This window comes from Panthera onca, chromosome D2 (genome assembly GCF_046562875.1).
Source record: "Panthera onca isolate mPanOnc1 chromosome D2, mPanOnc1 haplotype 2, whole genome shotgun sequence".
NCBI lineage: Eukaryota > Metazoa > Chordata > Mammalia > Carnivora > Felidae > Panthera > Panthera onca.
In genome coordinates, this window is record NC_138349.1 from 74,657,910 (window position 1) to 74,671,563 (window position 13,654).

Consider the following 13,654-nt stretch of genomic DNA (forward strand, 5'->3'; position numbering starts at 1 on the left):
AAGTGTTAGGGGAAGTATATTTAAAACGTGTCCTTTCCATTTCTCAAAATTGCCCCCAACTGTCAACATCCACAGTGCAGCACCCGGGGCTTGGTTGGGCAGAGGACGTGCGGCCCATCGCGGTCTGGGCAGAGTAGAGGGCAGAGCCCGTCTGAGAGGGGGCCCGACTGTGGTGCTGCACCCACCTTTCCTCCTGGATGTTCGAGGGCTTCACCTCCTTCCGCTCAGCCTGACATTGGAGATGGGGCAGTGCGGCCACAGGGGATGCAGGGCGCATCACTGAGTTGCTGGAGCTCTGAATCCAAAGCCCCCGAGGCCAGGCAGGCTCTGGTGGGGTCACCACGCGAGGCGAGGCCACCAGTAAGAGGGTAATTGGCACCACACTGGCCTCGGAGTCTCCTGTGTCTAACTCTCCTCCCCTCCAGCTGGAGAAGAGGTGGTGATCTCACCCTTCTTGGTCTTAGGGCCTCTGTCAGCCATCAGTCTGAAGCCCCAAGTCCCCGTTTTGGGACAGGTCAGTGGGCTACCTGGAGGGGGTGGTGGAAGGTGGGAGAAAGGAGGGCCGGGGGAAATTCGGCTGTCTACTTTTCTTTATTTCCTCCTCAAACCCCGCATTCTCCCTCAGGGACACCCCGATCTAGACAAGGGACGTGTGAAACCACAGGACAGGCATGTCTGGCCTTGCTGGGTAGTGATAAGAGCGCAAGCGGGGGGAGGGGCAGAGAGAGAGGGAGACACAGAATCTGAGCTGTCAGCACAGAGCCCGACGCGGGGCTCAAACCCACTAACTGAGAGATCGTCACCTCAGCTGAAGCCGGATGCTTAACGGACTGAGCCACCCAGGCGCCCCTGCACGTATTTTTTCAAAGATAGAACTGGGATCTTGAGAGAAAACGTCAGGCTTGAGGGAGGACTTCCAGGTCCCCCCCCCCCAAATCCATAGGGTGTTTCAACTCTGCCCTGCTGTTTGGGGGGCGTTAAGAGTGAGCTTAGCGCGGGGCGCCTGGGTGGCGCAGTCGGTTAAGCGTCCGACTTCAGCCAGGTCGCGATCTCGCGGTCCGTGAGTTCGAGCCCCGCGTCGGGCTCTGGGCTGATGGCTCGGAGCCTGGAGCCTGCTTCCGATTCTGTGTCTCCCTCTCTCTCTGCCCCTCCCCCGTTCATGCTCTGTCTCTCTCTGTCCCAAAAATAAATAAAAATAAAAAAAAAAAATAAAAAAAAAGAGTGAGCTTAGCTCCAGCACCGTGGGTGTGCCCCAGGCTCAGGGCTAGGGGTCCCATCAGGGCTGCTGGTGCCAGGAGAATGCGGGCCTCACAGTGGCGCTCACAGGAGTCCCCTGTGACCTGTGGCAGGGACTCCGAAGAGGAGAACTGGAGGTCTGAGCCAGTGAGCGGGGGGGACCACAGTCCCCCGGTGCCACCTGTCAGAATGAAATCTTGGGGCCCGGGCTCCCGACTGCTGACTGGAAGGTTCTCACTCTTACCCCTCCAATCCCTTCGCTCCACTCTTTTGCACAGCTCAGCGCAGGCGGAAGCTTTCAGCCCTTCATTATTTACCCAGTAGGGAAGACAGAGCCAGAGGCTGGAGACCAGCCTTGTAAGTCTTCAGGAGAAAATAAGCCCCTGATCCCCTTCATTTCCTTGAAACTTCAGCCCCAAGTTCGAAAAGGCTCAAATACCATTGGGGCTGCACCAAATCGTCTGAAATGCAGCTATTTTCTTCCCTCCTTCTTTTTTTTTAGTTATTTTTCTCTTCTGCGGACCTCCGATGCCCAGCCAGGTTCAACTGTTCCAAGCGGCATCTTTGCGCTGTGTGTGTGTCCCCTGGACCAGAAGCCGCCCTCTTTCCCTGCCGGCCTTATCGCTTGCCCCTCTCTTCTTCTGGAGGGGGGAAGAAAACCCCCTTACTGTCTTACGGTCTCTGTTTCTTTCCCTACGTGAGCAGTCGCACACAGTATGGGTAGCATCTGAGTATGAAATAGATTCCGTGTGTGATGCGGGATGAAGCATCTGCCTAACAGCGAGTCACTAACCCACAAAGGACAAGTGGGCAGACACGGGCCTGGCACTTCTCTAGCAGATGACCATCACCTGCTCTCTCAAGAGCCTCTGTGTTCTCCGGGCAGATTTATCATGACACAGAAGTACTGCGTGAGGAACATACCAGAAGTTTGTAACTCAGGCTGAGTGACGCTCAACCGCGGTACCTTGCACTAACCTGAAATTTTTATGTTTAAGCCGCGAAGGAAACCACAGTTCAGACCTCAGACAGGGTGGTTGGCGGTAGCATGTGACGTGAGCCAGCCTTTCCTGTTGAGATAAACAGTGACTTTGCAACCAGACAGACCTGAAATTTGGCGTCCCCGCTCAGCCACACACCAGCGCTGTGACTTTGGGCGAGTTACGTAGCCTCCCTGAGCCAAAGCTTTCATGTTTACGAAATGAAACGAATGATCGTATCTACCTGTTTTGAGGATAAAGCGGGAAAATACATAGAGAACACTTAGCCCATGACCCCCGAGTTAGTAAGTGGCGACTGATATTGTTGTAGGCAGCTGAGGTCAACTTTGGTCCGTTAAGAGAAAGAAAGCTCCCAGCGAACCCAGTAGCAGAAACTTGTATCGCACACATTTGTTCTGGCCTCCCCGTGTTTTGCCTACAGCACCCCCACTCGGCACCAGCAACATTTCGGTAGCTCCCTGACCGCCTCGGGTCCAAACTTGTCCTTGTTCGCCGCGCTGATGCATTTCTCCTTTGCGAAATGTCATCCCACGGAGTCGGTCTCCTGGGTAATCCGACAGTTTCATTGGGCGCAGGGGCAGGAATGTGTGCGTCTCCCTGGAAGGGCCATTCCACCCAGGAAGTCTATATCTGGATAATGACAGGATTAGGGGGGGTCGGCGGGGGGTGGGGGGGATGGCCCTGCAGCAGCTAAGAAAAGGAGCTGCCCTCCCAGGGTGAGGACACTGTTGCCCTTTGTCATATGACACTCTATCAGAAGACCCTACTGCTGGCATGTTAAATGGGGCCATGATCTGCGCCCTCTCTCTGTTGAGATACAAAGTACGTAAAAGCAAGATCCCATGAGGTGCTTTCAGAAGGTTGGGAAGGAACCGAGGTGACTTCCAGGTGCTGTCTACCAACCCCTGTCACGGCCAAACCACCTACTGTTGGCATTACGGCCGCCTCCCCTGCGGTTCCCAAGGCGCCCAGTGACGGGCCACCACGGGATGAGCATGTCTCCTTGCTAACAGCCATTCCGGGTTCTTCGGTCGCACCAAGCTTTACTGAGCAAGAACGGAAATTTCGCTCGTTCTCCAGAGACCTGGAAAGGAGACCCCACTCTTCCGTCCCATTCCTGAACTTCCATGAGCTTTTCTACCGCATTCACCCTCCAGCAGCCCATCGGATTCCCCCACCACTACCCTCACCGCTGTCTTCTTCCTTCTGTCCAGATTGTGGCCGCCATCCTCGCCATCGCTGGGATCGTGATGATGACCTATGCAGATGGCTTCCACAGCCACTCTGTCATCGGCATAGCGCTGGTGGTGGGCTCTGCGTCCATGTCTGCCCTCTACAAGGTAAGTACGCGCAGAGCAAGCTCCCTGAGCTTTCCCGGGAGAGAACAGCGGGCCTCTGCGTGGCAGGCCCAGCACCTTTGGGGCGCCTTGATGGCACCTGTGTTTTAAGGTGAGCAGCATACAGACTTGTAGTGATGAGGCGTGCACCTGCTCTTGGCTTTGGCTCTCTAGATCTTGCCATCGACGGCCGTATCTTCGCCGTACTGGGGATAACCTAGATGGAGCAGTGGATCGGCAGTGTCAGATGTCGGTGACTTCATGGTTTGGCAAGGACTGGAGGAAGATCAGGGGCCCTAAAGGGCTGGTTCGGTGTTGGGGGAGATGATTTCCCACCAGGTCTGACGTGAAGATTTAAATACCCGGTGCAGCCTTGTCAATGAAATCTTTCATCCCATGGTTTGTGCAGCTACCCGTACTCAGCATGAATCCATAATGCATTTGGAGCACTTCCCGGAGATCTGAAGAACAACTACTATGATATGGGGATTATAACCTATTTTTGACAAAATGTTGGGAAGTGCTGGAAAGCATGTCCCAACTGCAGGTGTGGATGGGACCATTTAAAAAGAAAATTTAACGTTTACTTATTTTTTTTTAACGTTTATTTATTTTTGAGACAGAGAGAGAGACAGAGCATGAACGGGGGAGGAGCAGAGAGAGAGGGAGACACAGAATCGGAAGCAGGCTCCAGGCTCTGAGCCATCAGCCCAGAGCCCGACGCGGGGCTCGAACTCACGGACCGCGAGATCGCGAGATCATGACCTGAGCCGAAGTCGGACGCTTAACCGACTGAGCCACCCAGGCGCCCCAACATTTACTTATTTTTGAGAGAGAGACAGGGTGCGAGTGGGGGAGGAGCAGAGAGAGAGGAAGACACAGAATCCGAAGCAGGGTCCAGGCTCTGAGCTGTCAGCACAGAGCCCGATGTGGGGCTCGAACTCACAAACCGCGAGATCATCACCTGAGCTGAAGTCAGATGCGTAACCGACTGAGGCGCCCCTGGATGGGACCAGTTTTGATCCCCACTCTCTGCTCCCCCACCCCATCATGGCTTCTGGCTGCTCTCCCTCCTCCTTCCCTTTCTTCCTCTCTCCTTTTATGTCCATGGTGAAGAATGCAAATAGTCTCTGATCTCCGACCTGGAGGTTTCGAGGAGGATCCAGGGAGGAGTGAGGATTTAGCTTTGAGACTTATTGGCCCTTTGGGGATCCAGACAGTAGGACAGAGAAAATGATGTATGGTAGAGAGGTATAAGAAAAGGCACTTTTTCCCAGCTCTGTGCGTAAGACATTTTGTGGTTTGGGAATGCGAAATAACGGCACCTTCCCATCCTTCATCAGCTCCCTGCCCTCACTGCCCACAGAGAGACGCACACAGGCCATCTTCCTTCTCCGGAACACAGCTCGCCAAGAGGATGTGATAGGCCCACGCCGCTCTGAGACTTCAAAGACACTATTCAAATGCAGAAAATAGGACAAGGCCACACTCGGCTGCACTCGATTAGCTGCGTGCTAATGGGAAGCAGAGGGCACACGGAAATGCAATCAATCCACAATGAGCACAAATAATGCTGATTTTGATTCCCATTTCCCATCTCCTCCCCTGCCCCCTCCTTACGCAGAGGGGCTAGCGGGTGGAAGCCTGAGCAATTTATTTCCCTCTTCGTGCTCCTTGCACGTATGCCCAGAAATACCTGAAAGACTTGAGAACTGGCTGAAAAAAGGAAGAAGCAGGCAGGGTAGGAGGAGACTCAAGCTCCACTCAGATCACTTAGTTCCCTGGTTGTGGATCGTTCCCTGAAGGCTGCCTCTGTAATCCCAGCTTCCCAGCCTCCAGGCACATCTACCCCTCTCTCTCCGGCCCTCACACATTTGAAATATGTACAAACAAGAACAGGTGTAAGAACTCAGAGTGGGGCAGGCGCGTTCCACTAAAACCCTTGCCGGTTCTGGAATGAGGTGGTGGGATGGAGCAGAGATGAGCTGAGTGTTACAGTCCCTCTACCTTCGATTTGCAGAACATGGCTTTGCAGCCAAAGCTCTTTTCACTGAGGGCAAGCTGTGTTGTGCAAAGTCAGAGATCCATCAGACGAATGGTAGTCACTTGTAATTTCTGTGGCTTCCTCCTCTTCAGACTCTCTGAACCTGGGATGTCGTGTGATGAATACAACACAGACAGGGGCACCTGGGTGGCTCAGTTAGTTGAGGGTCCGACTTTGGCTCGGGTCGTGATCTCATGGCTCATGAGTTTGAGCCTCGCGTCGGGCTCTGTGCTGTCAGCTCGGAGCCTGGAGCCTGCTTCGGATTCTGTGTCTCCCTCTCTCTTTTTCGGCCCTTCCCCACTTGTGTGCTCTCTCACACGCACGCGCTCTCGCTCTCTCTCTCAAAAATAAGTAAACATTCAATGAACACAACACAGACAAATGAAGCCTAGCGTGAAAACCCATGAGTCCTGAAGATGCCTTCTATGAGGCCAGAGATCCGTAACTCTTCATTATGGCGCTACTGAGATTTGGATATGTGTACAGGTGCACATAGGTCAGACCCCACCACCTTTTCCATGAAGCCTGGTAAGGTAGGATTTACCCTTCACGTGGCTGCAGTCCTGTGGTCCAGCCCAGCCTTATCAGGTGCATTCTACTCCCCCTGTGACAAGGTGACGTCTGGGGCGAGTCTTCACCCGGCCTCCTCTGCTTCCTCTGGCAGGTTCTGTTCAAGCTCCTCCTGGGCAGTGCTAAGTTCGGAGAAGCCGCCTTATTTTTGTCCATTTTGGGTGTGTTTAACATCCTCTTCATCACCTGTATTCCCGTCATCCTCTACTTTACCAAAGTGGAATACTGGAGCTCCTTCGATGACATTCCATGGGGAAACCTTTGTGGATTTTCAGTCCTCTTATTGAGTAAGTGTCGATCAACCCGTCAGAATCCCCGCCGTCAGAAGCAATGATGGGTGAACAGGACCGGGCAGCTCAAGGGGCATCTGCAAACCCATGCCCTGAAGAAGAAAAGCATTCTGTTGTTATGCTGAAATTCCCAGTGCTTTTCAAGATGGTTGAGTCTTTAAAGACTGTTAAGTCCTTGTAAAGATGGCACTGGATTCTAATTCAGAACCACAGTCGAGGCAGCAGTAGCCATGGTCACTGCCGCTCTGAGTAGTGACCTACTGATAACAGAACGGATAACAGAACAGTCCCCACAGGACCGGTAGGGAGTTGGCAAATAATACATGCAAGGTTCTTAGAACAGTGTCTAATACACATCGGTGTCCAATAAATATTATCAGTTATCATTACTGTTAATATCATCATCACCATTCCTTGATGGAAGGCGGGTCCTAGGCAGAAAAGTGGCCAAGAAGATGCCTTGCCCAGTTTCCATCTAAAAATGCATAACCCGAAGCGCCTGCCATGGTCACTGCCGGCAGAAAGCACCGGGATGTAGGATGAGTAGGATAGCCCCGGCCCTCTTTTCCAGTGCCTTCCCGCTGACCACCTTTTCCGGATTTCTTTTCCCTTCTTCAGAGCTCAGGGAAGGAAGGAAAGCTACATAATCAGGGTGTTCGACCCTAATCCCCACCCAAGGTCACTGAGTCAGTGGTAACTCCCGTGACTCCAGCCTCATCAGAGAAGGTGGGGTGGGACAGACCAGGGAGGCTGTAAAGTCCAGGGCCAGCCACGAATAACCCCCTCTCTCTTCTTTATTTCAGCATTCAATATTGTATTAAATTTTGGAATTGCTGTTACGTATCCCACTCTGATGTCTGTTGGAATCGTCCTCAGTGTACCTGTGAATGCAGGTAAGCCAGTATGGCTTCCAGTATCTGCTTGCACACACACACACACACACACACACACACACACACACGTGTGCATGCTTACAAACACACGTACTCACACACACTCTTGCTGTGCCTGCCATGGAAAGCAGGTTTAACCTTCTGTATAAAAAGAAAGCACTTAGGGGTGCCTGGGTGGCTCAGTCGGTTGAGTGTCTGACTCTTGATTTCGGCTCAGGTCATGATCTCACGGTTCGTGGGATCGAGCCCCATGTCGGGCTTCATGTTGACAGCGTGGAGCCTGCTCGCTCTCTCTCAAAATAAATAAATAAAAAACGAAAGAAAGCAAGCACTTAGGTACAAGTCGGTGTTTCTCATATATACGGTATTTCTCCAGAATGCATTGATTTTCACGTAGCACACCAAAGTACAGCTAGTCTAAAGCCATCTCAGGGCTAACTGACGTGAGGACCGGAGAGGAGTGTCATTCATATGAGTAAGAAGCATGGAAAAATATGTAGCGGGAAGAAACTTTTAATTTTTGCAAGTGACTTTCTGGGGCAGAAAATGTGCTCAGGGTGTGATGGGTATGATGTAGGGTTTACAGACAGAAGGAGTGCGCACGTGATTCTCCGCCTCCCCGGAGAGCGAGAGCCCTTTCCCCCGGTGACTCGGGACCTTGCTTTGTTTTCTGCTGGGGACAGTCGGCAGCTCTTCCAAGACTTTGTGGTCGCCTGCCCCCCACCTTCCTCCTTTCCTGGCTCATCCTGGTGGCAATTTTGGATTTTCTTCCCGTAGCCACCGCCCCCCCACACCTGACGCCCCCGTATAACCTGTCGTTAGCCGGAGAAGGGTTTGTAAATCTCTTCTCTCTGTAGCACTCGCCCCGTTGACAGCTCTCAATTTCCGAAGCCTTTTCCTGTGATCTGGTTCCTCACCCCTCCTGTCCCGCTTGTTCTGTATGTGCCTCACCCTGGCCCCAGACCCTCCTAGGGGCACCTCAGGGCAGCGTGTGGAAAAAGGCCCGGCGGGGGTGGCAGCACAGGCTCTGCCCACCTGGAGGATGGTGGTCCCAACCCATTGCCTCGCTGGGTCTTTGCTTGTCCCACCCGAATGTGAAGGTAGTACCTCCCCTCAGTCAATATCTCAAAAGGCTGAATGTGTCAGAGAGAGCTGGTAAGAAGCGGTCCACACTGTGAGCCTCCAGACTCTGCTGCCTTCTGGAAAATAACTTCTCAGCTTACCCCCTACCCCTTACGGCGTCTTTGTAGTCACGGCGTTCTTCACTTGGAGAAGGCGTATCACAGGTGGTTCCTAGACGGATGCTTACTTTGTCCGTATCATACAGCCAGGGGTTTGAGAGAGAAATCAGCATCATTTCTCATCACTCACCTGCAACCTAGGAGTTTAATTCTGCGGCCAAGGAAGGGATCACATCCAATTCCCCAGTGGAAGAGAGGAGCAAAGGTGGCCACCGTTACCTGATGTGTCAGAGCGGAGCCATTGGGTGGTTTCCCGACCCTCCCTGGCGCCTATCTGGGGTGCAGCCCGTGGGCCTTGCTAATTGACTGTCCCCGTCCGTTGAATTCACAGAATGTTCCACCATTATTAAAAATTAAAGGCTTGCTGAATTGCAGTGAGACAAAAGAGGCACTTTAGTTCCACCAAAGGGCTGCTAACAGTGTCTCTTCCCGTTTTAACTCTTATCCCTGTGTCTTTCTCTGCCTCCCCTAGTGGCAAGGTGAGAGGCAGGGAGGGGAGGCTGGGGGGAGGCAGGGAGAGTGGAGACCCGTGAGGGGAGAAGGCCAGAGCCAGGCCATATCCGGGGCCACATCCTGGGCCCACACGTGGAGAGCCGGCGACCGCCGGCCAGCAAGGTGGCTTTCAAAGGCCACGTGCTCGAAGTCAGCAAACGCTCTGTCACGAAGTGATAGAAAAGTAAGCAGTTGGTGTCTCTTGTGTAGAAGGCGGCCTCCAAATTTGCTTTGTCTGGTTTTAATTAAGAACGCAGGGAAATGAAGCAAAAAAAAAAAAAAGGAAAAAAGAAAAACCTTAATATCCCCAGTGGTTTTGACCATTCCGGTATGAAGAGAGCGATGGTGTAGATTTTTATGACCGGACGTTAATCCTGCTTCTCACTGTGTTCCCTCACCCGATGTGGGTCGGGTATGAGCCATGTGCCCCGTGGACCTTTAATAAACTTGGATAGTCAGTGACGACCCAGGTGGCTTTGAAGTGTCGTGCTAATAACGGCCTGGGGCGGAACAAGAATTTATATTTATTATCTTCAAAACACCAGTGTGAGTTTGGCCTTTAAACCGTACCTATGCGGATATTGGGAAATAATGCTTTTAAATTATAAATACAAAACGTCATTGTAAAAAAAAAAAAAAAAAACATGAAAAGTACCAAAAATATAAAGAAAGCAATAATGTTTTCATTATCCTGCCCGCCCCCCCTCCCCCGGACCCTCGGGAGGTGGGCCAAAAATAATCGTCCGGGGGGGGGGGGGGGGGGGTTGTATCTCCAATTGCCCCCCCCACCACCATTTTTTTTGCCTGTCACATAAATCAGTGCCTGAACTGAGGTGCCAGGTCAGTTTGGGGAAGTGACATACAAGCGCCAGGCTTATAAAATTGAGAGGCAGCCCCTGCCCGCAAGGAATGAAGCCACCCTGAGGAAGATCCTGCGGTCAAGGAAGACCGCTTCCTGCCGGCCCGCGAGGGGACGCCCCAGCCCCTGCGCCTGGCTCACCTCCGAGTAACCCGGCTTTTCTCGGTCTCGTGCAGTGGTTGATCACTACACCAGTAAGATCGTCTTCAACGGGGTCCGGGTCATCGCCATCATCATCATCGGCCTGGGCTTCCTCCTCCTGCTCTTGCCCGAGGAGTGGGATGTCTGGTTGATCAAGCTGCTGACCCGCCTCAAGGTGAGGAAGAAGGAGGAGACGGCGGAGGGCGCTGCAGACCCGGGCTCGGGACCTCAGAGCAAGAACAGAAGAGCCCGCCCTTCGTTCACCCGCTGACCGTGGGCCCTCCAGAACTCTGCGGCGAACGCTCACGCTCGTTGTTAGTGACTTGGGGGGTCTCTTCCTGGCGGGGGCCCCTCGGTTTGGTAAGGTGTACATACCTGTACAGTTCCGGTAATCTGCGGTAAGTTATACGGTATTTATTGGCATGTCCAATTTGCTTGCACTTTTTCCACATCAGACCTTTCTCCTAAGGTTACCAGTTCAAAATGAGAGAGACAAGAAGAGCCTCGCGGCCCTTTTTCAGTGAATGTAAAGCTGGTTACAGTTACCCTGGCATTGATTGTCCGGGGACGACGAGAGGCAGGGCCAAGTGTTCTGAATCTTAGCAACTGAAAATTACATTGCACACTGTGATTACTTTCCAGCTATGGTAGGGTCATATTTTGTTTTATACCAGAGCTGTATTCTTAATTTTAAGGGATCTCAACGAACCAAAAGCTGACTGTTCGGTCAATCTGGGCGGACGGAGGGATGGATGGATGAGGACGTGAAGAGGTGACGCGGCAAAGGGAAACGGACTGCAGAACCCATCGACTGTGGACTTAACCTCGGGGTGACGGTTGGAGGAGGACAGGCCCGCGCCGGGTGACAGAGAGGGAAAGAGAAGCCCAAGCCCCAGCTGGCTGCTCTCCTGTGTCTGTGTAAGATCATGCAAGAGAAATTACAGTGCCTTCTACAGAATTTTCGTCTTTACCTACGTGAAGCGAGGTGACATTGTAAGTCACTGGCGCCGTCTTCTCATTTAGGTGTAAAAATCTTTAGAAACCAATAAAACTATATATGTGTGTGTGTGTACAAAAAATGACAAGCTGGTGACCTGTGTAATGGCACATGGTTAGCGGTGTGCAATGCACATATAAGGTAGACTATGCCGGAGGTGAATTGCTTTCACTTCGTGACCAAGCTGGAAAAATTAACTTCCTGAACCTGTAAACCTTTTTATGAAACTTTTAAAGCACCAGGCTGTTTACTTACACAACTTAGGTCTGCCAGAAAAATTCTATCTGTGATAGATCTTGTAAAGAGGGACAAGGGGGTTAGAGTTTACTATTTTTGAAGTTTACATTGTTACATACGAAATGGAGACCTTATTTTGAAATGTTGTCATAACCCAATGGTGCACTCTGTTAACCATGGAGTCTTTCGTTTCATACGGGAAGGGGGCATTCGTGACCTGAACTTTTTAGCAAATTATTATTCTCAGTTTCCATTACCTGTTTGGCCAAACAGATGAATAAACTATTTAAAAAAGAAGCATTTCGTGCTGTGTTGGCGGCCCCGTTGTTGCATTCCCACGGTGCCCACTCCCGCCCATTCCCGCTCCCAGCAGGTCCCACCCTCCCGCACCACCAAGGCATGAAAACCCACCCAGCCACCTCAAGGGGCGAAGATTCTCATGGTGATGACAGAGGTGACTGGCACAAAAGCAAAATGCAAAACAGCCATCTGGGCTTCATACAAAATGTCTTGAGGCATCGTCTCCCTCCCCTCCTCCTCTCCCTTCACCCCGCCTCTCCTTTCCCTCCAGGCGCCTGCCCCCTACTCAGCTCTGGGTGTTGCTTGTGTCTCTCTTTTTTCTGCACAGACTGCTTCCTCAGCTCACGTTGCCCTCATAGCTACCTCCAAGTGGCGGCCTCGGTCGCCATGTTGGCACGGTCTTCCTGCTCCACTCCCACCCCTCACTTCTGCCTCAGTGTCCTAACCTCGTTCTAGCTCTGTAGAGAATTTGAGGTACCAGCCTCAATATTCTGTTCCAGGCAGCTGCAGCCAGGGGCCGTGAGGTCCAATGCCTCTCATTCTGCAGCTGCGAACGGCCAGGTTCTCTAAGGGTGGGTGTGGGGGGAGCAGAGAGGAGACGAGACGGCAAGCTTCTTCAGGACACGTCACCCTGCCAGCCACACCTAGAGCGACCATACACCATGCCTCACTTGCTCCTTGGGGTCAGAACTGGTGAGCTGAGGCTCAACATCACTCATCATCATCAGGGAAATACAAATCCAAACTACAATGAGGTACCACCTCACACCTGTCAGAGTGGCTGACAGTGACAACTCAGGCAACAACGGATGTTGGCGAGGATGCGGACAGAGAGGATCTTTTTGCACTGCGGGTGGGAATGCAAACTGGTGCGGCCACTCTGGAAAACAGTACGGAGGTCCCTCAAAAAATTAAAACTAGAACAACCCTGCGACCCAGCAATAGCACATTTATCCAAAGGATACAAGTGTGCTGTTTGGAAGGGGCACATGTACCCAATGTTTACAGCAGCCAAAGTATGGGAAGAGCCCAAATGTCCATTGACAGATGAATGGATGAAGAAGATGTGGTTTATATGTACAATGGAATATTACTCGTTGATCAAAAACGATGAAATCTTGCCACTCGCTCCAACATGAATGGAGTGTATTATGCTAAGCGAAATTAGAGAAAGACAAATACCATATGACTTCACTCATATGAGGACTTTAAGAGACGAAACAGATGAACATAAGGGAAGGGAAACAAAAATAATAACAAAAACAGGGAGGCAGACAAAACATAAGAGACTCTTAAAAGTAGAGAACAAACTGGCGGTTGCTGGAGGGTTTGTGGGGGGGGTGCTATATGGACAAGGGGCATTAAGAAGGATGCTTGTTGGGGTGAGCACTGGGCGTTATACGCAGGGGATGAATCACTGGGTTCTGCTCCTGAAATCATTATTGCACTATATGCTAACTTGGATGTAAATTAAAAACTAAAAATAAATTAGAATAATAAATAAGAACTGGTGAGTTGAGCTGTCCAAAACAGAGAGCTCCCTGCCTGATGTGTCCAGTGTGTGCTGTGAGGGGGAACCCCTCAGCCCCCTTAGCGGAGCCTGGACGAGTCACCTCCATGATTTTGTCACGTCAGGGTGCCAAACAAACATTTCCTATGGAAGCCACAGCATGAAAAAGTTGGGAAAACCTACACTAGAGGAGATTTACCCCGCACACCCATTTGGCCTAAAAGATAGTAAAGACCCAAAAGAATTGAAAGCAGGGACTCAAAGGGGTATTTGTCCACTAGGGTCATAGCAGCCTTATTCACAAAAGCCAAGGGGTGGAAGTACCACAAGTGTCCATCAACAGATGAATAAACAACATGTACACACAGTGGAATATTATTCAGCCTTAAAAAAAAAAGAACATTCTGACACACGCTACACCATGGATGGACATTGAAGACATAATGCTGAAAGAAAGAAGTCACAAAAGGACAAATACATGATCCACTTATATGAGGTACCCAGAA

The 13,654-nt window shown here is 51.5% G+C and overlaps 1 protein-coding gene across 2 annotated transcripts in view; it reads left to right on the forward strand.

The window, feature by feature from the left end:
- SLC35F3 (solute carrier family 35 member F3) overlaps window positions 1–11,635 on the forward strand; it is a 400,450-nt gene extending 388,815 nt beyond the window's left edge. For both annotated transcript variants that reach the window (XM_078434217.2, XM_078434218.2), the window contains 4 exons: window positions 3,452–3,577; window positions 6,283–6,475; window positions 7,282–7,371; window positions 10,140–11,635. In XM_078434217.2, the coding sequence (XP_078290343.1) occupies window positions 3,452–3,577; window positions 6,283–6,475; window positions 7,282–7,371; window positions 10,140–10,375 (645 nt within the window). In that variant the 3' untranslated portion in view covers window positions 10,376–11,635. The remainder of the gene's footprint in view (window positions 1–3,451; window positions 3,578–6,282; window positions 6,476–7,281; window positions 7,372–10,139) is intronic.
- The last annotated feature ends 2,019 nt before the right edge of the window (window positions 11,636–13,654 follow it).